At 42.5% G+C, this 26,759-nt stretch overlaps 1 protein-coding gene across 1 annotated transcript in view; it reads left to right on the top strand.

The window, feature by feature from the left end:
• LAMC1 (laminin subunit gamma 1) overlaps nt 1-26,759 on the top strand; it is a 67,863-nt gene that overhangs the window by 21,151 nt on the left and 19,953 nt on the right. Inside the window, exons 2-4 of the mRNA XM_065674179.1 lie at nt 21,966-22,270; nt 24,071-24,201; nt 25,584-25,750. Of these exons, the coding sequence (XP_065530251.1) occupies nt 21,966-22,270; nt 24,071-24,201; nt 25,584-25,750 (603 nt within the window). The remainder of the gene's footprint in view (nt 1-21,965; nt 22,271-24,070; nt 24,202-25,583; nt 25,751-26,759) is intronic.

Below are 26,759 nucleotides of genomic sequence, written 5' to 3' on the forward strand. Positions count from 1 at the left end.
CATGTTTCTTCTCTTGTAACCAAACGTTTCCTTGGCTATGGATTCATTGAACTGTTTCAGGCAGAACTGGGCTACTGTGTGCTGCCCATCCTATGGTGTTGGTACAGAGCAGGGTTGTCTTGTTTTGTGCAGGTAGGAGGAAAAAATTTCAATTTTTTTGTCGTTCAAAATTTTTGGAAAATATACTTATTTCAGAAAACCAACCACACACAACTGTTCCCTCCCCCCACCCCTGGCTTCCACAGTTTCCTTAAAAGGTTTTGTGATTTCTTAGTAACTTTCCTACAGAAAGCTTGCTGCTGTTTGCAGAGAACCATGTGTCAGACATTGCACCCTCTATTCCCTGCAAGGCCTGAGGTTTCCGGGCACTGCTTTTGCATGTCCCGCATTTGCTACGTGCAGACTTTCTGTGAGTGCAGGTCTGGGTTTGTACAAGCAGAGCTTCGCTGAAGGGCGTGGAGCCAGTGCAGAGGACTGCAACATCTGTTTCCATCTGCAGCACTCAGCAGCAGTCCTGTTCATTTTGGGTAATTTGTGTAAAAATCAGACTTGAACAAATCTATGCTATGAGGGAGAGCAGCCCAAATGGGGAAACCTGTCTTTGTACTTCTTAAGCCCTTTTGGCCCCTTGTAGTGAGAAGTCTGTTTTGTGTGTTGAAGGCTGCAGCAGCAAAGCATATAGGCCTGCAGCTGTAGTATGCTTTGGCTATTTTACTAGGGCTGGTTTCCCTCACAGTGGTGGGTGTCCATGTGGAGCTTAGGTGCATCTTTTGATCAGTGAATCTTGACATCTCTTCACCTGATTGTTTTGGTCTGCATTAGTGTGATTACTCTCCAGCATCTCCTGACTGCTTTGACTTGGGTGCCATTGACTATCATGGGAGGTCAGTCATGCATCTTTAGGTACTTGAAATTTGTCTACAGCCTGGGCCTTAATCCCATTCTGCTTTTGTTCATAGAAGAATTGAAGTTGGAAGGGACTTGAGGAGATCCTCTAGTCTAGCCTCCTGCTTGGAGCAGGACTGATGCTGAATTACTAGGTTACTCAGGACTTTGTCCAGTGTGGCTTTGAAAACGTGCAAGTCCTCTTCATGATTTTTCTTCATGCAGTGATACAGTAATTTGCTGTGCTGGTATTTGTTGAAGACTTCTCCCTGTGCAGTTGTGCCTCTCAGGATTTGTATGGCTTCTTGCTCATGACAGTCTTGATTTTCCAGGTAGTGGTCACAAAGTGGACTAGTGAGCCCCTGGTTTTAAGAATCAATTATAAGGTAACTTTCCAGAATACACTGTTTTGGGTGCTTACAACCATTTAACGTGGCGATACTGCCTTGAGGAAAAATGCTAAGTGCCTGAAAGGAGAAAAAGCAGAAGCTGAATTAGTGAGCTGGCTCACTCATTTTCTGTAGCTGGCAACTTGGGAGCAAATCAGTGGCTGGACAAAGAGTGTGCTGGGTAGGATCAAGGGAAGTCTTGTTGCCTCTGCTGTTCCTCTTGGTGGGATGTGTTTGCATTGAAGGTCTGTGAGCTTGATGCTCTTATACCTGTGGACATTCTTGTTAACTTGTATTTTCTGTAAAACTTCATGCTTTCTTTCAAGAACCAAAACCTTAATTGATGAGATTACATGTGGTAGAGGCTAACATGCAAGATGAGTCACACAGTTAACGGTAGCAAGCTAATCTCTGAATTTGGGTTTTTCTACCTTTTTGTAAAGGAGAAATAATGGTAGAAATATATCTCAAGAAAAGTAGGCTGGAGAGGTTACATGTGCACCAGTGCTTGTGGATTTTTATGTTAATTGGCATGCCCTTTCATTTTTGTCTTGTTATCTACTTACCTAATAGCTACAGTTCCTGGTTATATTAAAGATCTGAAGACTTAGATTTGTCTGTTTCAATCTTTCATAGTTCAGGATGTCAACATACTGAAAACCAAGAGTAGGTCTAACACACAGCTGAGGTTTCTGTGGCTAATTTTTGATGATTGTAGCATTTTTCCCTGTAGTACTTGCATTCTGTATCAGTTCAGGCAACAAAGCAAGCTGTAGCACAAGGGAATGATCATCAGCACATGCAAGGATTACACAGACATTGCAATGTCTTGAGCTCACAGATGAGGTATACTTGGGAAATCGGACATCTGCATGGCTGCATGTGTGCCCATTTTGTCAATTTACCTCTGCAGATGGGAGGTGTATGGTGCTTTTATTCCCAGTGCTTCGTGCATGGATTATTGGCCAAACAAGCCGTTACTTTGTGTGTGTGTATGAAGGTGAGGGTGATATAGACAACAGCTCTCACTGCTTCTCTTGGTGAATTTAACAAGATTTGCATGGAGAAAACAGCAGCATCACCTCAAAGTGAGTGCAAGGTGTTAGCATAGCTTAGCAGTGGTGATTGAGCTACTAATAAATGCTTCAAGCTCTGAAGTTGTTCTCCCAGTGGTCTTAAGCTCTTTTAAGGAAAAAAAGCCTGTTTGTGTTCCTCATCTGCAGTCAAGAGGGTATGTGGGTGATCGGCACATTTTCTGGGAGAGGGGAGGGAAGAGGCTCATGACCATGTTGGACTGGGAGTAAGGTATAGGGCAGATGGATGCAGTGGTGCTTTTAAAAACAACTTTCTCTTTTTAAGTGAAAGGAAAAAAACGTTGTCTAAGGTGCATTCCTGGGATTAAAACCCCTCACAGTAATTACAAGAGTACTTGCTAGAGTATGGTGTAGGCTTGGAAAGCTTTTACGCTCCAGGATCTGCTTGTGGTGAGGTGGAAAAAACCAAGTACAGTCACTTTTCATCAGAGGTTAGTAAAAGGATTTCTCAAGAACCTCTCTTGGCATCTGTGGTTTTTAATCTCTTTTAAAAGTGAAAAGGTAATATTTTCAGATGACACAGCTACTGAATTTAGTGCTAATGAAGTTGGTTACGTGGTTTCTGAGGAAAGGCTGCAGCAAGATCAGGTTATTCAGTAGCACCTTGGCAGACAAAATACCCAATGGATGTACTTAGTATTGCATGTTAGAAGGGAAATGTTTGCGCTATTATATTGATGAGATCTGAATTAACTCTAGGAAAAACTTTTATCCGTGCATTTTCAGGTGTGTCCCCACTGTAGGTGGGTTTAATTTTATCTTGGCTTTTGCTTTAATAATGAAAGATAACCAAACGAGAGTGGGAGTCAGTCGTTACTGCTATGACTACTCTGCAAGCCTTATGTGAGGAACATAGTTCTCAAGACCTCTCTGCTGGTTGGAGTTGGTAATCAAATTTAAGAAGTTACTGGAGAAATGGGAGGGGCTGACAGCATGGATTAAACTTCAAAAAGTTGCAGAAGGGGAGGAAAAAATTTAGAGATGGAAGAGTTGGTGTAGGAAATGGCATCCTTTACTGTAGACAGTGCCACTGTAGGAATTCGGGGAATACCATAGTGAAGATGGATATCACTGCAGCCCCACTGCTGAGGCTGCTGGTCTGTAGTACCATTTAGCAGGAGCACCTGATGCGAAGTACTTCATTCAGAATGAACTGCTGTAGATCATTTATGACTTTATGCTGAATATCAGTTAAAGCTCTTGAGATTGATTTTTGAGAGAATATGTGTCTCTATGGTTTCAAAACCCCTTCCTAGCCTTTTTCAAAATTGGCATGAAGTGGGTGGGTAACCTCAGTAGTTACTGAAAAGAGCAGAAGTTCTTAAAACACTGAAGAACTGCAACTATATAGCCAGCAACACAGTGCTCTAATTTACTGCTGGATTATGCCCTAATGGATTTTAAATATAAAGTACTTGGATGAATAATAAAAATTATGTTTTATTTTTGGGGGAAGGGAAGAAGGGGGTGTCAAATCCCCTATCCCATAAGCATATCCTCAAAGGAGCTGGCCACGAGCGTATGGATGAAGAGTTCTCTCTTGGCCATCCAATATCTGAAGGGGACCTACAAGGATGCCGGAGAGGGACTCTTCATCAGGGACTGTAGTGATAGGACAAGGGGTGATGGCTTCAAACTTAAACAGGGGAAGCTCGGATATAAGGAAGTTCTTTACTGTGAGGGTGGTGAGGCCCTGGAAGAGGTTGCCCAAAGAAGGGGTAGATGCTCCATCCCTGGCAGTGCTCAAGGCCAGGCTGGACAGAGCCTTGGGTGACATGGTTTAGTGTGAGGTGTCCTGCCCATAACAAGGGGGTTGGAACTTGATGATCTTAAGGTCCTTTCCAACCCTAACTGTTCTATGATTCTACAGTCCTGCCACTCATTTCGGGAATGTGTGAGCCTGGAGCGTACTTTGTCTAAAGCACTGGCTGTTTTCCTGTCCCTGCTCCACAGCCTGAAACAGCTGCAGCACCCTGCGTGTTTGGAAAGATCTGCAAACTGAAGCAAGAGGCAGAGAAGCAACAGGTGCTTCTCTGTGTCAGGAGAGGGATGCGGCATGTCCTTCATGCTGACATCTGTTTCATGGAATCCCTGAGCACACTTTTCTGAAGCACAGGTACCTGCCACTGATGGCACTTTACAGTTGCTGTATGAAATGTGGTCCCCTGCTGCCAGAATAGGTCTTGGACCCTTCTGTGGGAAGCTTTGGACCTTGCAGCTCGGTGGGGTGGGGTCAGCCATCAATTTGGAGCAATTCCTGCGTGGCTGTGCAATGCAAGGGGGTGGAGGAGCTGGATTTGCTCTGCGTGCTGTTCTGCAACTTGTGGCCTGGTGGGGCTTCTGTGGGGAGGATGAGAGGCTTCCTGCTGCAGCTGCGAGTTTTAAAGGGTAAACAGGAGGAAAAACAAATATTCGTACAGTCTGTGCTCAGCTGGGCTGTCCAGTGCTGAGCAATTGAAAGCGAGCAGATGTGCTGTATCTGGCAGGCCTTGCTGCAGAGCACAGCCCTTCCTCAGGCTTGCATGCTCAGCCGCATGCGGGACACTGTGCTTCTGCCTTTAGATCACGCTGTAGATCTGAATTTTGTTCATTTCTTCCTCCTTTCTTAATGCTTTTCTTTTGGGAGAGGGAGAATAGTGATTGTCTTGAGCAGTGGTGGTGGTTTGCTGAGTAGTTTTCATAAGGATAAACACATGTAACAAGAAAACCCTAACCCAGCATCCCCAGAGCTGCGCAGGTACCACCGTGAGATGATCACCTTTCCTCCAGTCTGCAGTAGTGCCAGAGGACTTCAGATGTAGTGCGAATATTAATGCTTTTCTCCATTCTTTGACTATTTAGGCAGTTACTGGGAATAACGCTGCTGCTGAATATGTTCATAGTTATGCAGTTTAGGGAAGGCAAGAAGTCTTAAAAACATGTAAAGAGAGTGCTGATGTCTTGTTTTGGAAAACAAAGTTGGAGTTTAATTCTGAGTTGGAATTGAAGCAGGAGGCAGTATCCATGCTGCTGAAGATGACACACACAAAGCATTACTCAAGAAACAGGGAGTCCTTAAAAAACATGTTTTAATGCCTTGATTTTTAGCGGGGAGATGTTTCACAGTTGCCCTGTGTAACCCCTATCCTATTTAGACAAAGAAATAGATTAGAGCAAGACTTAAACCAACTCTTTGCCTACCAGTTTGTTACCAAGCTTTCCCTATTATTTTCTTTTACATAGCTTTGAGGGTATTTTTGTTTCCCCATAATGATGCTTTTTGTTTGAGTACTTTTAAGATTTGTGGTCAGTGTGGTGGGTATTAGGATAGAGAGATTATCCAGGAAGCTGTTAAAGCACTTCATTGTTAGACTCAGAAGTAGGAACTGGGTGAATTAGTTGCTTTTACAGGTGTTTAAAAGCAATGTGGGAAAAGGGAGAGCTGTAAGCTTTATGTGTGCTGGTGCTGAACATCCACCCTGGCCTTGAGTACAAGCTCAAAATTCTCATAACCAGGCCTTACTGGTTTGTTTTTTTGTGCTCATTTAAACACTGTGTGGAGGCTATTCTATACAATACGTTTGGCACAGATTCATGCTTGTTTCCTGTAGAGATACAAATGTTTGTTTGGGAGGGGGGAGAGCGGTGGCCATGACAGGTTGGGGAGGGATCGTGAGGGGACAGGAGGGACAACATGAGAGGTGAGGGGAGGTTGTGAGGCAAGAGCAGGGGTGGAAATCAGGGAAGATCCTGAGGGGGGAGAGGTGGGGCAGTTGTGAGGGGACAGGAGGAGCATCCACGAAGGGTGAGGGGAGAGTAGGGGCAGCCATGAGGGAAGATCATAAGGGGAGAAGTGGGGCAGTTGTGAGGGGGTGAGATTGTGAGGTGAGAGCAGGGGTGGCCATGGGCCATGACGGGTGCCATGAGGGGTAGGGGTGGCAGCTATATAATGTGAGCCACTGTGAGGGGGCAGATGAGGTGTGTCTGTGACTGAAGATTATGGGGGGCAGCCATGAGGGAAGATCAGTTTGCCCTTAGTGACATGGTTTAGTGGTGGGCTTGAGAGTCCTGGAGTAACAGTTGGGCTCGGTGATCTTAAAGGTCTTTTCCAACCTAGTTGATTCTATGATTCTATTTAGGGAAACTTTGCTTAGCGAATACATGTGTAAATGTGTAAATCCACCTTTTTTCAGCTGTAAGAATGTTTGTGTCAGAGGGATTTTGCAATATTTGAGAGCTCTGTGTTTGGAGGGAAGGAGCTGAATCTTGAGAAGAACTGATAAAAATAGTTTCCGAATGGCAATGTAATATGACTTCAGCTAGACAGACAGCACAGTGATTTTTCTTCTGCATCTTCATGCTCGCAGCTGTACCCACTGAAGCTCTGAAGCCCATCTTACTTCCAAAGTTTATCGGTATGTCCATGAAAAGTCTGGGAACAGCCTGGCTTTGTTTTCCCATGAGCTGTGGGAGAATGAGCTGGGGGAAAATAGATTACTCTTCAACCAGCAAGTCTGGGGGAGGATATGCTCATGTTAGGCAATGTGGTTTCAATTTGAAGGCCATTACTGTCTGGTCACTTGGTTAATGAAGCTGTGAATAATTTGTGTACTTAATGTTCCTGGGAGTTTGAAATGCCCTTAAAAAGCCAATCTGTCCAACTGCCCTGTCTGTCTATACCATAAATTGGGATAAAAAGTAACTGACCTGGTTAGGTGATCAACTCAGTAGTACTTGAGAAAATGAAGCAGTATGTGATCAACATAGAGGCTGTTTCTTTAGCAGTGACCTTTGCATGGGTAAAAAATACTTCTGTTACAAATTTTTTAAATGCACTCTCTCAAAAATCTGTTATGGATTATTATTTTTGTTTGGGTGGTTTGGTTTTGGTTTTGTTTGTTTGTTTTTTTCTTAGGCTTTGGTGGTGTGTCCCTGTCCCATGTCTTCTGTTCTGTCCCTCCCATATTTACTCACCTTCAGTACTTAAGGGGGTCTAGATGAAGGAGGAAGAAAATACCTCTCTTGTGGCTGAAATGGGAGGTAGGAGGCTAGGGATGAATGCCTCCTAAAACTCCCTGAAGGCTTTTTACCAGGTCTTACCAAAGTAATCTCTGCTTGCTCTAGCAGTATTTTCCAGAGTAATACAGTGCTTTGAAATATAAGGAAAAAACTGCTCCCTTATCCTCAGCAAAATCAGCTGTTCCAGGAAAAACCTGTGCCCTAAGTTGTCAACACTGTCAGCTTTTTGTCCAGGATTGTATTTCTTCCTCACCATCATCACTGTGTTTCAGAAATCAGAAGTGCAGATCTGGATTTTTTTTTTTTATATGCTTGTTAAAAGATATGTATATTGCTGGTTTTAATTGAAAATTAGCTTTTTACTGTTATCTTTAGCTTTGCAAAAAGTGATAGAGATAAGAAGGTCAAATAAGTACTTGGAGTATCCCAGCATGATGTGAAAGTGGTTACATTATTGTTGGTATTGACTGGAAGCTCTCATCATTTGAGTGAAATTTAGTGTATCTAATAAAAGCTGAGTTTTTTTTTTTTAATAGCAGCTCTTTTCTTTGCATCTGCTTGTACAAGGAGACCTAAAATTAAACTACGCTGTGTGTACTGACCCCTGTTTTTGTTTATGTTTTTTTTTTTTCCCTCTTAAGAAAATTCAGCAAGTATCTGAGTTAGCGTGCTGGTAGTGGAAATGATGAATAAGCTTAAAATTACTTTTTTTTTTCCTGACTTAAAGGAAATGGAATATCTATTTTATAAAAAATTCTTTTTCAGATAAATTAATATTTTTATAGTAATGCAAATAATCTACAGCAAAATATAGGGTCATCGGACCTTGGTTGAAAGAAAACCTGAGTGAAGTACTTCAAGTGGTGTTCTTTGAGATTAGGAACTGGTAATGAAACTGTTCACTGAAACTGTTGTCTTAAGTCCTTGGAGTGAAACATTAAAGAAAGTTGTCATGGTCCATCTGTTCACCGAGACAGAGGCTATTGTATCTGATATTGCTCCATTAACTTTGTGTGTTGAAGTTTTTTTTCTGGAAGGTGTCATGAGAGGCTCATGAAATTTTTTGCAATGAGTCAGGAAGGCATGGCTGTTAGTTTGTTCTTTGCAAACAAGAGGTAGTTGTGTTTCTCTTGATGGAATGTAAAGTAAAACTATATGGAAGTAAAACTTGCCTAAGAACTTGGTCTGTGCCCTGTCATGTCCCACATAGTTTCTGAACCCTTTGCTCTTCTGCTTGGATGGGTAGAAGGAAGAAGCTGTCCACAGTTATGACAGTTCTTGTTAGTGTTACAGAAAAGATCAACCAGAGAGGGAACCGGGATTCAAACATACACCTTTGTATCTCAGTTTGGCTTTTGCAGTCAGATGTGACTCTGAAGATATCCCTGTCACAGAGTTGAGGAGATGTAAGATTTGCCTTCAAAAACACAATCAAGAGGTTCACATATAGGAAGCCCTGTGTTCCTGCAGGGCTCTTTCTGTCCCACCCATCCTGCTTTAGTGATATCAGGAATTGTATGTTATTATGCATGAAGTGGCTTCAGATGTCGTTTTACACTCGCAGATCTTGACAGCTGTCAGTTGTCCTTCTGCTTGTTTTCTGTTCATCTGCTGGTCTATGGGAACAAAGTGCCTTGTGTTTAAGACCAGTGCTCAAGTCCTCGGTAAGCTTTTAATCTCTAGCAACTCTTATTTCAAACTAAAACCACTTTTAAGTTAGTGTGAAGTTCTAAAATGAAAAGCTTGTGTGGGTTTGAAGGTGGAAGGCAGTGTTGGTGTTGCATGTGTTTCTGATGAATTAAGATCTATTCCCCACTGCTCCAATGCATTTGCAGTATTTCCTTAACATGAACAGGTCCTGGGTTTGACTTTTATCCTTTCAGAAGCTTATGTGACTGCTGAATCTACTTTGGTAAAATGTTTGGTCCCTAAATTGTCTTTGAAGTAGAGACTCAGCATTATGTGCATTGTGTCAGAAGAAGATAGTTGCTGTCTGCTATGGCTGGTGTGCGCTGCTGTTGATTGCTTTAGCTGGATCCTTGTTTAGGAAGGAGTTTTTAAGAGGGCAGAAGTAAGAAGCATGCCCTCCTGATGAGGTGGAGCAGGGTTCAAGGGCTTTATAATATTTTGATGAAGGTGGGCTGCATACCTCTTGTCAAAATGAAATCTTAGCTAGGCTTTGTTTCTCAAATGATTCTGTTTTCCGAAGTAGCGTTGGTTTTCCTTGAGCTGTTTGTGCTTTGTCCAAATTCTTTTACAGGCACCTTGATGTCTTCGTAACAGGCTTTAAGCAACCTGATCAAGTGGAAGGTGTCCCTGCCCATAGCTAGGCGGTTTGAAACTAGATGAGCTTTAAAGTACCTTCCAGTCCAAACCATTCTATGTGAAGTTTAGCATTTGGAGTTGTGTGGTGATAGCTTCCCTTGACCTCTGGATGCGGTACTTATCTAGCCAACAGAGACATGGGAATACTGTGGCATCTTGAAAGTCTGAGCTTTTGGAGAAGCCAAGCCCTTACTGCTGTACCTCGATCATAAACTGAAGAATGTGATGCTCTTCGTTTCTCTTAGGGTATTTGTAAATTGAAGAACCACAGGTAGTTTGCTTTGGGCTTGACCTATCACTAAATATAAGGATTTAGTGAAAACAAAGGCTTTTTGAGAGTGATGTATTGTTTGAGACTTCACTTACCAAAGGCAGCAGCTTTACAGATAGGTTAAAGTGTCTGTTTCTTCCCTTTTCCACCCAAAAATAGTGTCAAAAGTCAGTCTACGTACTGAGGACCAGGAAAACAGAGGGAGGAAGAAATATCTTGACCTTTGCTTCATGTGCTGCCACTGATGGTCAACAAATTATTTGAAGTTTTAATGTGTGATGGCTTAAGTTACTAATTTAATTATGAGAGTAATCTTCTAACTCCAGAAAAGGCTCTTTCATAAACTAGGAATTCAGCATTTTTTGAAAGAACATCCCTGCCTTAGCACTAATCAGAAAATGAATTTTTAATATTCTTTCTCCTGAGGAAACATACCTTCTGATAGAGTTCATTTAGGCTTCACAGTAGTGTGGTGTGCCTGAAGAAAGCATTGTAATTTGGCATTCAGTGCAAATAGTTAAACCAATTTTCTGTGTAATAACATTCTTTTAGGCAGTGCTATTACCTAAGGAAGTCTTCTCTTATATTGCTAAATAACCTGTGCGTGTCTAGGAGGATGTGGTGTGATCTAGCACATTGTAGGATGTGCTTCTCAACATGGTGCTTGGGGACAGGAGGTTTATCTTCTAGTGTGCAAGATGGTTCTTTGGTGCTTGCTGGAAGGCTGCTTGCAGGGGTCCTTTTCCATGGTGGCCTCATTGGCAATGTCCTCTGCACCATTCCAGAAGCTGATGAATCTACTTTTTGTGGAGTGAGTGGGTTTTCCATTGCCTTGTCTGTGGATTTTGTTCTGTGTGCGTTTCTGCAGCCGTTCCTAATCCACACCTTTATTTATTTTTTTTATTATTTTTTACTGAAATGCAGGTTTGAGTTCTTGAGCACTGTGACCTCTGACTGTCTGGGAACAAAACCTATTTCTTTGTGTAGCTTCCACCAGACTACTCAGTCTGTTCTTCACAGCACAGCTGTCTCAATGCTCTACTGCTAACAAGGTGAATTAGTTGCACATCTGGAATTACTAGGGTTCAGTTGCATTCCTGCCACTGGGAACCAGTCACTGACACTGAGCTTTATACCATGCTGTATGGCCTGTGTTTCAAGACCAGTAGATAAACTGAACAAATTAGAAGCCTATGGAGGGTCTTTTAAACACATTAACATTTTTTTTGTTTGTTTCTGCTGGGGCTGTTGTAGGAAAACATGCTTTGTAGTAAACTTGTTTGATATTATACTGTCTCTGCAGTATCCTGGGGTGGTGTTCAGTCCCACCTGAATGACTGTGCCAGTTAACTTCTTTTAAATCGTTCCTTTAGAGAGGAGCAGCAAAGTAATACTGTCTCTGTCTGAAATCTCCCTCTAAAGCAAAATAGTAAGGAAAGACTGTGCACACATCTGTTTCTTTGCCTTTTCAGTGTTTTCCCTGTTCCTGGTTGGGCAGCCTTTAGCCTGGATAGAAAGGAGTTTTGATCTACAGATAACTCTCTAAGTCTAGGTTTGGTGCGTATACATTGAGGTGTTCTGGAGCCTGATACAAAGCCTGTTTAGTTTCGTTCTAGTCCGTGAATTAAACCAAGGGCTTCAGATTTTGCAGCTGAAAGTATTGAGAAGTCTGGAGTTAGCATTATCTTTGAAGGGTCAGCAGAGTTCATTTTGTTAGTTCATGGTGTTCCGAAGCAATCTGACAGAGTCACTTCTGGGGAAGACAGGACATGCAAAATGGTGCTACCTTCTTGAATATGTGTAGTTTTCTGCTAAACTCTTTTCTTAGAACAGGCACTGCATTTAGCAGTTCCTTGTCCTTCATGTGTCTCCAAATAGAACGTGTGGATGAATATGAACTTGCACCATTCTGTGTTTAATATATCTTTGTAATTTCCATGAGCATGTGCAGTTTGTGCAGCTTATTCTCCAGAGGCATAGTTGAAAGCACATGCTGGCTATTACTTGTGAGTTGAGAACTTGAGTGCAGTTCCCTTTCTGCTTCAAGAAAAATTTGGAAGAGCTTTGTTTATGGCTTTCCAAAACATATTTGAAACATAACTCAGTGGCAAGCTTTGTTTTGGAAATGGCCTCACTCCAGCAATGGTTTTGTCAAGTCTGTTTATCCCAATTCCTTCCCCAGCTTAATAGGCTGAGAAAGTAAAACTGTTGTGTGGGTGGTTGGAAATGGTCCGTATGGATATTGCTGTAGTTTGTGTTTCATCAATAATGGTAGCTTGTGTATAAGCCTGTAATTGACTGAAAATGCATTAAAAGATAGCATGAAGGCATGTAAACTGCTACTTAATCCATAGCAGGAGTCTGTTAAGAGGAAGGAGGTTTCTCAGTGGGAGATGGGGAAGCAGGAGGCATGCACACTCTGTGGAACATTAAACAGCTCAATTTAAATGTGCTAAAAGGTAGTTAATCTTAAATGTTTATTGAAGAATGCAGAAGTCCTTAAATACTCAAGAATAGAAAGCTGTTCTATCTGCATCAGGGCTGAGTTACGGGTGCTAATAGCAACAGTATTCTTTCCAAATAGCTGCAATATTAATTATGGCCTGTGTCTGAAAAAAATCTGTAGCTGAGTGGGAGGTGGAAGGGCAGGGGTCAGGAGGGAGCTTAAACTATCAAAATTCCAGAGAATTCGGTGTTTCATGTAAGGAACATTTCTGGCCTCTCCATGGCTGTGCAGCCAGCAGTGTGGGAGCTACTCTGGAAGGTTGTCTTCCTCCCAGAGCTGCTAAACACGCTGCTGCTCAGAACACTCATGTATAGTTGTATCACTTAATTTGTTCTTAATTAGGCTCAACAATGGGAGCTGTGTGTGTTTGATATCTAACTCAGATAGGAAGGAAGCCAGGCGTTAGAGCTGTTGTGGGCTGTAAGCATATATGGAGGAGGAGGGGGGTGAGTGGGGAAAGCACTGCCTTTTAACAGGCAGGGGAAATAGCTTCAGAATATTATGTAATAGAAACTAGTAGCTGAATATCGAGAGTGGTGGAGCCATCAAACTGAGTTGAGAGACAGTGCTCTGGTGACAGCTGGTGTGCCACCCTTCCAGGAGTGCTGGGGGCTGGAGCATGGGGTTTCTGGCATCTCATGTGCACACACGGATACTATCCAAAATAACTTTCATGCTCCCTTTGGCTGGGATGTTTTTGACTTTTTTGGTAATTTGGGATTGCTGAACTTACACTGAAGCATTGCATATGCTTTGATTTTAGGTGTTAGAGTTGAAAGCGTGCATGCTAAGAGCAAGCAAAAGGCAATGAGCTGCTGGAGGGTGAGGCTCCTGGGAGGGTATGCAGAAGGAAAACAGACTTCAGGAAAACCTGTTAACATTCCTGCACGAACTATCCCGTTTGTAAAATGCTTTTTATTTGATTTTTCTCCTTTTTTTTTTTTTTTTGGTCACGGGTTAGTAAAATTTATTTGTCCTTTAAAGAAATGGTGTTGTAATTCTCACCAGATTCTGATATTAAATTTGTTTGCAAGGTACTACTTTACAATCCAATCAACTTACTTTCCTTTTAGAAGAAGTCACATGTCTCTCAGTTGGCCAAGTAATCGTATTTAAAGAAGCTGCAACTCTATTTTTGTTTGGCTGTTTAAACTCTTGGAGTTTGAAAGTAATTCTTGATATTTTCTTTCTCTCCAGCCATTCTTTTATCCCCACATCTCTACCTCTGAAACGACAGAGTTGGAGCTGAACATCAGGAATGTTCAGCATCTTCTACACCTCCTACTGACAAATTCAAATATCTGAAAGGAAATTATCCAACTGTGATTTGCTCTTTGCTTTGTTACTTGTAAGTTGAATGCTGTGAGAATGACTTGAAAGTGGGTAAGATGTGTTGCTTTGTGATTCTTTTGAGGATGTGGTCTCACACAAGATATGTTCTTGAGAGATGTTTTGCCATGTTGGCAAGGATGAGAAATGCTGCGTTGTACAATTCAGTTCAAAGCTTTTCAGTGGATCTCCTCTTGCCTACTGCTGCCATCAACTTTGATTTTCTGGAAGCTCCTGTGGTGGCTGCTTGCTTGCTTCAGTTTTTACTGGGTGATAGTTCTATCTCCATCATGAGGAGAACTCTTGGGGAAAATGCAATCTTGCTGAGGCACCAAGGTCCTACAGTAACCGGGAATGCATGGAAAAAATTGTCACTTTTAAAGGGTTGTTATTACTTAGACACTGTCAGTGGTGTCATTATGGATTGCTGTGATGATGTAATAATGATTTCTTGGTAATTGCTGTGCATTCTGCTGAAAATAAAGGGCAAAAGACTTTTTTTTTTCAGGGGGGAGGGGTGTCTTGATCTGAGTAAGTGAACTCTTTTTGGAATTTTTTTTTCCTTCTTGGGTGAAACTCCCATTTTTGAAGAGTAAACCCCTGCTTCTCTGTGCACTTCCAGTTGAGGGAGTGACTTGGTTTCACCCATATCTGTTGTGTACAGGTCATGAGCAGCTTCTGAATGTTTGATACAAGCAGGCAAGCTTTCCAAGGATCCCAACCCATTGTAACCCAGATCCTGCTTTTTCTTGGTGCTGACACTGGTGGCAAGAGGTAGCCTTGCAGTCCAGATATGTAAATGAAATGGAGCCCTCTCCAAAATGGCCTGTGGAGTCCTTGATCATCTGTGATCTGGCTGTGCTGGCCGAGTGTAAAGTGCCCTTTTAGAACGCGCTTTTATCATTTGTGCTGAAAAAGGACTTTGAGGCTTCCTGTGCAGATAGGACTTTTGTGTTGTACATTGGATCTTTCCAGTCCCTCGTGAATAAACACAGCTGGCTGTTTTGGGAAATGGACTTAATATCTTTGTATCAAAGCTGTACAAATAAGGCAGCAAGCTGTACTGAATTATTGGGCAATATTTTCTGACTTTTACACTGACTTAGGAGTGATCAAATGAAAAAATTTGTTTCTTACAAGGCTGCCCTCAGCCTATGCAAGGGGAAATTATTTTCCCTTCCTCTCCCCCTTTGGAAACATGACTAGAACAAGCAGCCTCCATGACTTATCAATGTTGGATTATCATGTAATAATTTACTGGGCAGCCTTTTGCTGTCCGGAGCCGCCCACACACACAAGTCAATGGTGCCTTTGTTCAGGAGCACTGGAAGAATGTATGATCTAATGGGGTGGTGGGAGTTTGCCTTCATTCCAGCATGTTCAAGACTGCACTCGTTACCCCAGTGTCCCAAACCTGTTTCCTTCCTCTGTCCCTGACTTAGTATGGGCTCCCAGAAAAAGCAACCTGTGTTTATACTTCTGTTGGGCTTTCTTAAAACCCTGGTGACTGTCTGTGGTGGAGGTCTGCATGCCAAAATCTTTAGTTTGGTGGAGCATGGTTTATGATGAGATTGTGTTCAAATCCTTCAGATGTTTCTTGTTCATAACATAGGTGCCTAAATCTCCAGGCTCTTTAGGTAAGGACAGGAAAATAAACCACAGTTTGTGTTCCTATAGGGTCCATCACTCAGCCTTTAAAAGCTGTCATTTGTGCTCCTGTGTTTTCAGAAAATGGAAATCCTTAATTTTTGTTTTCTTCAGATGCTGGATATTTCATTTGCTTGTGCAATACTAGTTCTCTCATCCTCCTCCTCCACAAATTTTCCCAGAAGAGGTAGGGTGTAGTTTTAAAGGACACTTGCTCTAAAATGACAGTAATTTTTTGCTTTCAGTCATAAGTTTGGCTTTTTCATGCACATATGATCCAAGTGACATAACTTACTGCTTATGTGTCTTGCAGGTGTTGGGCTGTTGTTGTATAATACATTTTTTTTTATTCCAATAAAGGAAGTTGCTTTGGATGTTTCTCATGTTCCTCCCCTCCTTATAAACACTGTCTTGCTCTTGTTGCCCATCTACATGCTGGAAAATCCTGTCCGTTTCCTTGAGATGGGATAATTCATTCTCTTTTAATATTTCCCTCTCTTCTGCAGCTCCTGTGTTCCAGGAGGGAAGCCTTCAGGAGGATTTCTAGCATGAGAGGCTGAAACACAATACTGCAGTAGCTGAGAACTTGGAGTGATTTTTTGACTCAAGAAGGAGTGAGCAGTCTTGAACAAGATCATGTGAACTTTCTGGCCTCCGTCTACTGAGATCAGTGTTTCTGTCCCTTGCAATTTACTGCTCATGCGAGGTTACAGTGCTTGTGCTACCCTTTGCATATGGTGATAATGTAAGAGTGGGAGATGCTGCCTCCTGCTCTGGCCAGTACCTCTTTGTCAGGGAGGAGCAGATGAGCATCTTGAAGCATCAGTCAGTCTGTCTGCTTGTAGCATTGCATTGGGTGGTAGGGAGAGTTCATGGAGGGGCAGAGTTGAGGTAGGAGTAAGGACAAGATGAGTGAATGGTATGGAGCAATTTCCAGTCTAGTAGACTGGGAAAACTGGCCTTTCTTCTGGGAATGACGGAGAAATAGGTCAGATGAGAGCAAAATGAAATGCCAGTGGTGGTTGCTTGCTGTCTGTCCTGTCACTGCGAAATGGAAATGAAATCAAATTAAAAAAATAGTCAATAGGTTGTATTTTTTTAGCAGTTGGTTGCCAGTTCTTTTAACCTTTATTTAGAAATAGGTTGTTAGCAGGTATCTGGGTGAAAAAAACTGCCTTGAAAGAGGAGCAAATCAAAAGAGAAACAGGGCAAAGTTTAACCATTTAATTACTGTCCAGTGAAGTTTGCTGCAAACAAACCTGTGGAAGCTCGGTGCTTTGCACAATACAGTCTTCTCAGGTGGATTTTATTTTTTTATTTTTATTTTTTTTCCTCCTGGGCAGCAAAACTCAGCAATTGTATTTTAAAACTCACTGCTGGTTGGATGCACTGAGGGATTGCAGAGAGTGCAGAAGTAGCATGGTTTCCTGCTGCATGCATGTAATGCAAGCGGACCTATACTGAAGGAGGCGAGTGTCGTCTGGGCTTATCTCATGCAGGCATCTGCTCACAATTCAGTGCTTGTAGTTGGCGTGCCAGCTGGCGGGATGTTTTCCTGATGTAAATTATCCATCCATTCTGTGGGTCTGAATACAAGGAGGCCTTTTGTGTGATAGGGATGAATTCCTGACTTGGGGGAAAAGGGAGGATTTTCTGAAGATCTAAATAGCATTTGCTTACATTTTTCCAGTCTATCTTCATGGTTTTCAGCATGATGCATTTCCTGGTGGAACTTGGGATAGAGTTGGATGATAACCCTGCTGAGGAAGGGCTTTAATTGCTAATGACATCTGGTGGCTGTGGTCAGCCTGAAAATGTGAGCAGGTTGTTGGGGAAGCATCCCCTGCGTTGAACAAGGCTGAACTTTTCCAGTGCTGCTGCTGCCGCCTCTGCAGGAGCTCAGGCTTGCTTGCTTGGTCAAACGTGTAATTGCAGTACTGTCTTGAAGGCTTATAGGTGTGCTTGCTTACTTTAGAGAAAGCTATTACAGGGTTTTCCAGATCACTCTGAATTATCAAAAGGGGCTGGTTATTTTGTCACATTGTCACTTCCTGGCAAACAGATTCATGCCACAGAAAAAATGTGCTTCTTTGAGTTCTGCATGCTTTAAAGACTTGTCGGGCTGCACTCCGGAAGTGCTGAGCTCATAGTTATTTACCATGTGTCTTCTTTCTATTAACAAACTTTTATAACAAACATCTTAAGTTCTTTCTGCAAAATATATCTTCCACTGTGCAGTACACAGAAGGAAATATTATCTGATACTTGACACTATCAGACACTTCTCAACCAAACAAATCAAAATAATTACCAGCTTCTAGGAACAGGAGAACAATGGCTTTTTGTCTTCTAAATGAAACCTTTAAAACTGCCTTTCACCTGGTTATTGCTATTGCCATTTCTTAATGTAACAGATGTATATGTTTATTTAGCTCTGTGAGACTTGAAAGCAACCTAGGTGGCTTATGTTTGCTAGAAAAAGGTTCTGCAACCTTGAAGAGCCCTGCTAGTTGCCAGGCTGCTAAGCACAGCTTTTACGTTTAGTATGAACAGTGGGGAAGCACATTTCAACACTGTGTCAGCTGGTCTTGGGTAAACTCTATTGTTCTAGCAGTATTTACCCATGGCAAGCTGATACGCACTAGCACACAGCCACTCTGTGCGCATTAACTGCATTCCTGTTTAATGCCATTAACAGGATTTCTCAAGTAGTTACACTGCCAGCTAAAATAAATGTCTTTTTCACCTGAGTTGCTTGTCTGGGAGGGTTTTGAATGTGTTTTCTTTGGCCTGCCATGTAAAACTGGAGAAGAAGGGTGAGTCCTTTCCATTTAGTGCAAGGGATTCTTTGAAAGATGTTTTAGTGCTGCGCAGACTGCAGTTTGCACGTGTTGTGCCTTTTAGCAGAGCTGCAGTTTTTCCAAGGAGCTGTAGGAGACCTTGTAGGGAAACAGAGACTGTAATACCGTTATAGTGGAGAGGGAAAAAAAAAAAAAGAATAGTTCTTTTCCGGGACGTGCAGGCTGTGACCTGGCCTCTCTGTTAGAGCAGAAAGTTGTGTGTGTGAAGTGAGAGCACACACCCGGCCCCCTCTTCATTCCCAGGATTCTTTCAAAGCGTTTCCTCCCAAAAATCATCTTGATGAAGCCTGAATGCAGGGTTTTTGCTTTATGCTAGAAGAATGCAGTAGTAGGAGGAGAAAACTAACCCTCTCAAGTTGTAGTAGGCTGTTCTTGACGATTTGGTTGACACAATTTAATTGAATGATCTTCATGATGTTGGGTCTGTGATTTTTTGTTTGCTTGTTTTCCCCCTATTGATTTACGGAATGGCTGCTTTTGCCTGATATATTCACTATTTTCACTTGTCATGAAAACTGTCCAAAAAAATCCCACCAAGGCAGACTTTGAGCCTCCTAATGTGCTTTATTTTAGCACACAAGCTCAAAGAAAACTAAAACTTTCTTACTAAGCTGACAGAAGTTTTATTCATGATAAGACCATGATAGTAGGTCTGGTTTTAGTTGCTGCTCATCCAAGGTGTTTGTGAAGTTCTTGGGTTGTCAAGTTGCTGGTTGACATGTATACTAGGGTTTTCATGCAGAGGAAAGTGGGAGGCATTTGCTTCTGGGGCTCCTTGCCTTTGGAAAAGATGGGGAACATATCCTGGGTTTGTTTACCATGGGTCTGAAAAAGATATTTGTGCATGTCTGGCATATCCGTGAGCCTGGTGTGCTCACCTTAAGTTTCTGCATGTGCATGTTCTTCACCTCTGAAACATACTTTGCCTTCAGTGGTGAGCTCTCGTCTTGGGAAGATACACAGCAGAAGAAATGGGAAACCTGGGAGGGACTGATTTGTTCATACGATACCTGCTTCTTGCCTTGAATTGAGATTCGTAAAAAAAATACTTCCAAATAAGTGGGAACAAGATTGATCTCTTGTGTTGGGCAGCAAGGGAAGGGTATGCCTAAGCTGCCTCACAATATTAAGCATTGGTCCTTTGGATTTTTTAGCCCTTGTGGAAGCAGTTTGTCATTAATGATGTGATTGCTTCTTGCCTGTCTTTTGTGGGTAAGGAGATCACATTAAATAACTTGACCCCAAACCAACAGTGAGCTAGTACTGATCAGGAGCCATGGATTATGAATGTCTAGCTTCCAGGCTTGTGCTTGGCTCATCTGTAACCTCATACATGGTATAAATAGGAAGGTATTTTGTGGGAAGCATTGGGGAGTTTGTATCTGTACAATGCCCCAGCTGTCTAGCTTGTCAGGCACAGTACTTTTTGGTAGATTGGAGCATTGGCAGATCTCTTTGGCTGTAAACACAAGATTGGTGGTCTTTTTGTCCTTGGGACGTGTAGGGTTAAAGTTCTTGAGTGGTGTATGTCTTGGTTTTTACTTTATTGTTTTCCCATTCCCCACCCCCCATATGCTATGTTCTGGACCCTTTGTGTTTGCTGCTTCTGCTATTTTAGTGTTTCCAGCAGCCAGAAAGGACAAAGGTTCTTCTCTTGTGCCAGCCAGGGTCTGGGTGTGACATGTTTAGTGCAGACTGGTCCCACTCTAACTGGTGGGTGGTCTGTGAGTGAAAACCTATTTGTGACCTGATTCGTTGCCATCAGGTTTTGCTGTGTACTTTGAGAGATACACTGTCCTTATTGCCAGGTACTATCTGCTTTGCTTTAGTTTGTGAAGTGAGGCACTCTTCAGCAGGTGTAAAGCCCCGTGTCTTATTTTAGCACTGTGGAGTTAATAAATTTTATAAGTTAAGGTTAAATCTGTGTGACTTCTTCAGGTGGAAAAACCCTGTTTCTCGATCAGTTGAAACTCTTCTAGTAGCTTTTTAGTGTGGTATGTTTTCTTTTTTCCTTGTCCAGTGAGGAGACCCAAAGTTTTGTTCCAGATAAATCTCACGATGTTTCAGCAAGTTCCCTATGTGAGCCAGGGTGTCCTGATCATACACAGTCTGCTTGTCAAGGCAGAGCAAGAATAGCTGGCATGCAGCTGTACCTTCTCTTGGGAAGATGCCCCCAGATAGTGGGGGTGGTGGAGGAAGGTTGGCTGAAGCGTGCTATGCACCTTTTCTCCTAATGGGTTTTCTCAGGGATGTGAATCCCCTGGACAGTTGGTTTACACGTGGGGGGTAGATACTCAAGTCACTGGAGAAGAATCTGTGGGGGAGGATGATCTGCTGATTGCCACAAACCTGTTAGGAGATGAATAGAGGGCAGGAAGGTGAGTTTACATTTATTCTTCTAGGAGAGGCAAGGCATGGATGGCTTGTAAATCATTACACTTTGATCTGAAAAGTGTCTTGGTGACTTAATTATATAGTCCAGAAAGTTTATTTTCTCTTTCCCTGGGAATGTGTAGAAGAGGGGTGTACTCAGTAGTTCAGTGCTGGAGGAAAGGCTTTATGAATAGTAGAAAGAGTTTGTGATATTGTCTACTTAGGAAGAAAGAAAGAGAAGTCTGTCCCGGGTTCAGCAGTAGCAGTCATTTTTCTCCTGCTTAGTAGCTGGTGCAGCACTGTGTCTTGACTTTTGGCCTGGGAACAGAGCTGATAATACAAATGTTTTAGTCTGACCAAGGACTTTCTGAGTCTCCTGCCCTGCCAGGGAGGAGGGGAAGCCGGGAGGAAGCAGAGACAGGACACCTGACCCAAACTGACCAAAGAGGTATTCCATACCACAGCACGTCATGCCCAGGATGTAACGGAGAGTTACCCAGAAGGGCTGGGACTGCAGGGTTGGATGAGGTATTGGTTGGTGCTCAGTGGGGTGGGGGTGGGGTGAGTTATTGGTCGGCTGGTGTTGAGGTATTGTATTCTCTTCCCTTGTTATTTCCTTTATCATCATTATTATTGGTGGTAGCAGTAGTGATTTGTGTTATACCTTAGTTACTAAACTGTTCTGATCTCAACCCATGGGAGTTGCATTCTTTTTGATTCTCTTCTCCATCCCTCTGGATGTAGGGGGAAGGCAAGAAGGGGGGGGAGTGAGTGAATGAGGTGTGTGGCTGGGTTTAAACCACGACACAGTCTCTACAGTGTGGCTCTTGACTCTGGTTATTACTGTTTCTCCCATAAATATATTTGGAAAAAATATTATTAAATGGCATGGTTATTTTGGACTTTGCCTTAGATCCACACAAATGGTTTGTGGGTCTGATGTAATGTGTCATGTATTGACGTAAGAACATTGTTGGTGATGTCTGCAGAAGAGAATTGCAGCTTGAGAGGTCTGTTAGGTTGCACAGTAGTCTCTAGGTCTGTTTGTTTATCTACTCAGCCTGCCCTCAACTTTTGCCTTCAGTTCTTTCACCTTGTCTTTGCTGGGAGATACAGTATGTAGGACTGTGGGAAGAGATACTTCTGGTGCTGCTGGACACTGCTCATCCTGCTGGATAGTACTAGAGGAGATGTATCTTCCAAAGAGAGAATTGCAGTGCAGCTCTTTTTTTCTTTCTGATTGAAGTTGTTTGAGTCTTTCTCATGTCTGTCTTCTCTCATCCACAGGAAAAGCCTTCGACATCACATATGTGCGTCTGAAGTTTCATACCAGTAGGCCAGAGAGCTTTGCAATCTACAAACGCACCCGGGAAGATGGCCCTTGGGTGCCCTACCAGTATTACAGTGGCTCCTGTGAAAGCACGTATCACAAAGTCAATCGTGGCTTTATCCGGACTGGAGAGGATGAGCAGCAGGCGCTGTGTACGGATGAGTTCAGTGACATCTCCCCCCTCACTGGGGGCAATGTGGCATTCTCAACACTGGAGGGGCGTCCCAGTGCCTATAACTTTGATAACAGCCCCGTGCTGCAGGTATGTGAGCAGGACTAAGTCTATCAGGTGGTCTGAGTTGAGTCTTTCTGTTCAGTCATTGTAGATGTTGGCTTTGTTTAAACTGTGGGGTATACTTACAGCCCTCATTCATACTGAAAAGCCCTTGCAGAGGTCACTTGAGATGGACAATCCAAAGAGATACTTTTGAAGGAAGAGTTGAACTCTTGACTCTATTGTTAGTACAAACTCCAAAATTTATAGCATTAAGGATGGTTTGTCATTAGGAATCATGGATGTTATTTAGGGGATTGGTGTGAATCTCTCCCTGGTCAGGCAGCAGTTGTGGGCATTTTGCTGTTTCAGGTATAAGGACAGAAGAAAGCAAAGGCTGAGTCAAATGAGTATTTGATGCGTTTGCACGTGTATTTTTAGCACAAAAATGTAAGCAACGTAAGATTCTTCTAGCGGTTATTGGAAACCCTGACCAGTTGGGCAGTGATCAGGAGCGTAGTAGGAGCACCAATTTTTATCTGCTTTACTTGGTGTTTTCTGTATTCTGCTTGCTGACTTCTCCGGCTTATATTGCAACGAGGATCTAAAGCTGTGGAGTTTGCGCTGTCCTTCCTTTCAGAGCTGTGATCACCACTTCTTCCTTTTCCTCTTAAAGTAACAGGCAAAGATAGACATAAGCACACAGCAGACTCGGGGCGCACATGTCTCTGATACAGCAGGCTGGAGAGCAGAATCTGGTGGGACTTGCTTCTGCAAATGGAAAATAAAGAGTAATGGGAAAGGGAGAAGAACTCCAGAAATAGAAAAGAACCAGTTTGGCCACCTTGTTGGTGTACTTAGCTCTTGCAGAAAACAGGGTCTAATCATTAAGATGACAGAAAGATTTTAAGGTAGTGAATGGTGTATAATTTTCTGATAAACTTATCAATGTAAAGAATAGAGACCTGACTGCCAGTTTCCTGAAACATGTACAAGCCGTGGCACTGCTTTTCATGATGGAAGTAAACATGTATTTTGTGCTCAGCATTTCCATGTATTTGTGCCAGTGTTTGTAATTCAGTAAATCTTACGGTGCTAGCTAAGCAGTGACACAACTGCAGCACAGTTGTACATACAGGGATATTTTTCTTGTCTTCTTTTTTATGGTATTTGAAGGAAAAAGGCATTATGAAAACTGTAATGAAAACAAGGAGGTACTGATGACAGTCACTGGCTGAAGGTGATGCGAAATTTGGGGACAGGCTGCATTTACTGGCTGTTGCTGGAGGGTGGGTAGGGCAGTTTGTTGAAAATGCTGTATAAATATTATGAAAAGCTCTTGTGTTGTAAGTCAGATCTGCCTGTCTGTTTTTCTTCCTCCACCTCCCCCAGCCTCATTCATCTGCCTGTCTTTTCATCTGTCGGGGTATGTATGCAGGCAAGTGTATCCTAAAGCTTATCCTGTTAGTGCTGTATATCTTTGCAGGAAAACTGCAATCAGATAGCTATGTACAATTAACAAGCTTGCATAATTGTCTGCACTGCACTTTTTGCTGGAGGGTTTACCCACTGCTTCCTAGTTGAGAGCAGAGAAGATGCAAAGAAACATTGGAAAGAGTATCCAGAGCGGAACAGGGTCTGGAAAACAAGTTCAAACCAAGAGGGTGTGGTATAAGGCTTTTTGGGCAGGGATGTATTGGCTTTCAAGGTGCAAGGGGGAAGATGATAAGGACTGAACTTTCTCATTGATGAATGACTGTAAACAGAACTACTAGTGACACAGCACTGGTATGCTCTTGAGGGGAATGTTGGATGTTTATAATCTGATGGGGTTTCTGTTTGCTCTAGGAATGGGTGACAGCTACAGATATTAGAGTGACCCTCAATCGTCTGAATACATTTGGAGATGAAGTTTTCAATGACCCAAAAGTTCTCAAGTCATATTACTATGCAATTTCTGATTTTGCTGTGGGTGGTAGGTGAGTAAACAAACCTTTGTACTTCTAGTCAGGTTTACTAGAGTAATTTAAAGACTTTCATTATACTCTTATAGTACCACTAGGCTTTTGTCTCTATTGATTGTCCTAAACCAAAAATGCAGCGGAATGAATGTTATAAAGCTTACAAATACTGTGTATAACTTCTTGTGGCTGTAATTTCAGGGCAGACAGATTGATTTTTCTGCTCCGCCCCCCCCACCCCCAGTTACATCAAATATTAAGCGATTTGGGGGAGCAGAGGGTTAAGAGAGTGACAAAAATATAAACCAGAACAAGAATTCCCAAATTTTTTCTATCCTGCACTTTGTGTGGTTTTTTTTACTTGTTATTAGTTGGTCTCAACCTATAACTGTAGCCTAGAGTAATGGTAAGTAGAAAATCTCAATGTGTCTTCTTCACAGGTATTTTTGGGAGCTTGTCTTCTATGAAGATCTGAAAGATTGTATGATACCATGGTTGTCTGTTCCTTTTACCAAAGTGCATTACAGAACACTTAAATCTTCTGTTGTTGACTATAAAATGTTTTCATAGATAGAGCTAAGGCTAGTGCAGTGTTTTGAACTGTTTGCAGAGAGCAGTCCTGAGACAGGGCTTTGATGACATGAGGATTTGCATTGCCTGCACTACCAATCTGTTGAGGTCCCAGGGCTTCTGTATTAGTCACTTTCTGTGCTATTTAATTTCTTACTGATACAGCAGTAGCACACAGCCAGTGTACATACCATTTCCTGGACTCTTTTGAGAGAGAAGCCATGAAGAATTTACTAACCTAACACCAACATAATTTTTGTTTCTCCTACTCAGCTTACTCTGTTTTAGTGACAGACTGCAAAGGAGTCAGTATTCTCACATTTCTAAATGGCTACCGCAAGCATGCTACACCTATTTATTTCACAGAATGGTTTGAGATGGAAGGGGCTTTCAGTGATCATCTAGCCCCCTGTTGTGGGCAGGGACATCTTTCACTTATCAGGTTGCTTGAAGCCTCTTCCAGCCCGGCCCTGAACATTTTCAGGGATGGGGCATCCACAGCTTCTTTGGGCAGCCTGTTCCAATGTCTCACCACCCTCATTGTAAAACATTTCTTCCATATGTCCAAACTAAGCCTATCTTCTTTCAGTTAAAAATTGTTGCCCCTTGTTCTGTCACTACAGGCCATCATAAAAAGTTTCAGTCTTTCTTATAAACTGCCTTTTAGATATTGAGAAGCCTCAATAGGGCCTTGTGTCCTCAGTTTTGTTGTGACCATCTGCATTTGTTTTGTCTCAGATTTTCAGATCTGGGCTCTGTTTTGGGATTGCTCTGTGAGTAACCTGGATCCCTGGAGTTTAAATACCTCTTCCTTGTCTCTCTTTAACCAGATGCAAATGTAACGGGCATGCAAGCGAGTGCATGAAGAATGAGTTTGGGAGGCTGGTTTGCAACTGCAAGCACAACACCTTTGGGGTCGACTGTGAAAAGTGTCTTCCTTTCTTCAATGACCGTCCATGGAGGAGAGCAACAGCAGAGAGTGCCAATGAATGTTTGCGTATGTGTGGCCATGCTTGAGGGGGAAAAATTTCTCAGGGGTTAGGTCCCTGCCTCTGTTGGCATCCAGAAGCTAGCCCTGCATGGTTTTAAGTTGTCTCAGTTGTTTGCCAGGTTAAGCAAAGCACAGTGCTGGTGTTTTTCAGCAGAGATTATGTGGGACTGCTGGTTATTCCACTCCTATCTTATAGGAGCTATCTGTAGATCCCTAGAAAGGGACATCTGCTTTCTGGAGAAAGATGGGAGCAACCTGTAGTAATGAGTTGTGCCACAAAAATGTACAGGTTTGTACTTTATGGGATCTATAGGAAATAAAAATATTTAGTTTGCTGGAGTATAATTGCCCTTTAAAAAGCTCCTCATTTAGCATCCAGTGACTTCCTCTTGTATTTGGGTTGTTAGTTTTTGCAATTACTTGCTGACTATTTAATCCAATTTTGAGGCTGTTGCAACAGTACTCGACCAGAAATGTGGCTCTCTGATGGAATGCCAATTTATTTTGCTTGGTTCTATGTCACAGACCACAGCTTCTGGTAGTTTACTTTATGGGGAAGCTTTTTCAGACAGAAAAGCTTTCTTCCTGTCTGACTTCTGTGTGTGTTGATTGGTCCCAGCTGTCTGGTCAAGACGTGTGGTTCTCTTAACCAGGCTGGTGAAAACCAGGTCTCCTGCTGACTAGAGAGAGCAGATTTGGAATGCAGGGGATAAATTCTGCTTTCAGCATGGAGTCATCCTCACTGTTATCTTTTCATGCTTTTTTGCATGAGATCAGTGTTGTTCTGTGGGAGAGTGGCATTTTGGCTGCAGATGACAGCCTGATACGGAAGAGAGTGGGATAGAAAATGGTTATCTACTGCATGTAGATGAGAATGGTCTTGGAGAGCTGTTCATTGTTACAGCCTTCCTTCCCCCTCCCCACATTCAACCACCACAAAAACATGCTTCCCGCTTTTTCTTCATTGATGCACAAATGAGTCTTGGGATAGTTAAAGGCTCCTGCTCCAGCTTTC

Source organism: Lathamus discolor, chromosome 3 (genome assembly GCF_037157495.1).
Source record: "Lathamus discolor isolate bLatDis1 chromosome 3, bLatDis1.hap1, whole genome shotgun sequence".
NCBI classification, from domain to species: Eukaryota; Metazoa; Chordata; class Aves; order Psittaciformes; family Psittacidae; genus Lathamus; species Lathamus discolor.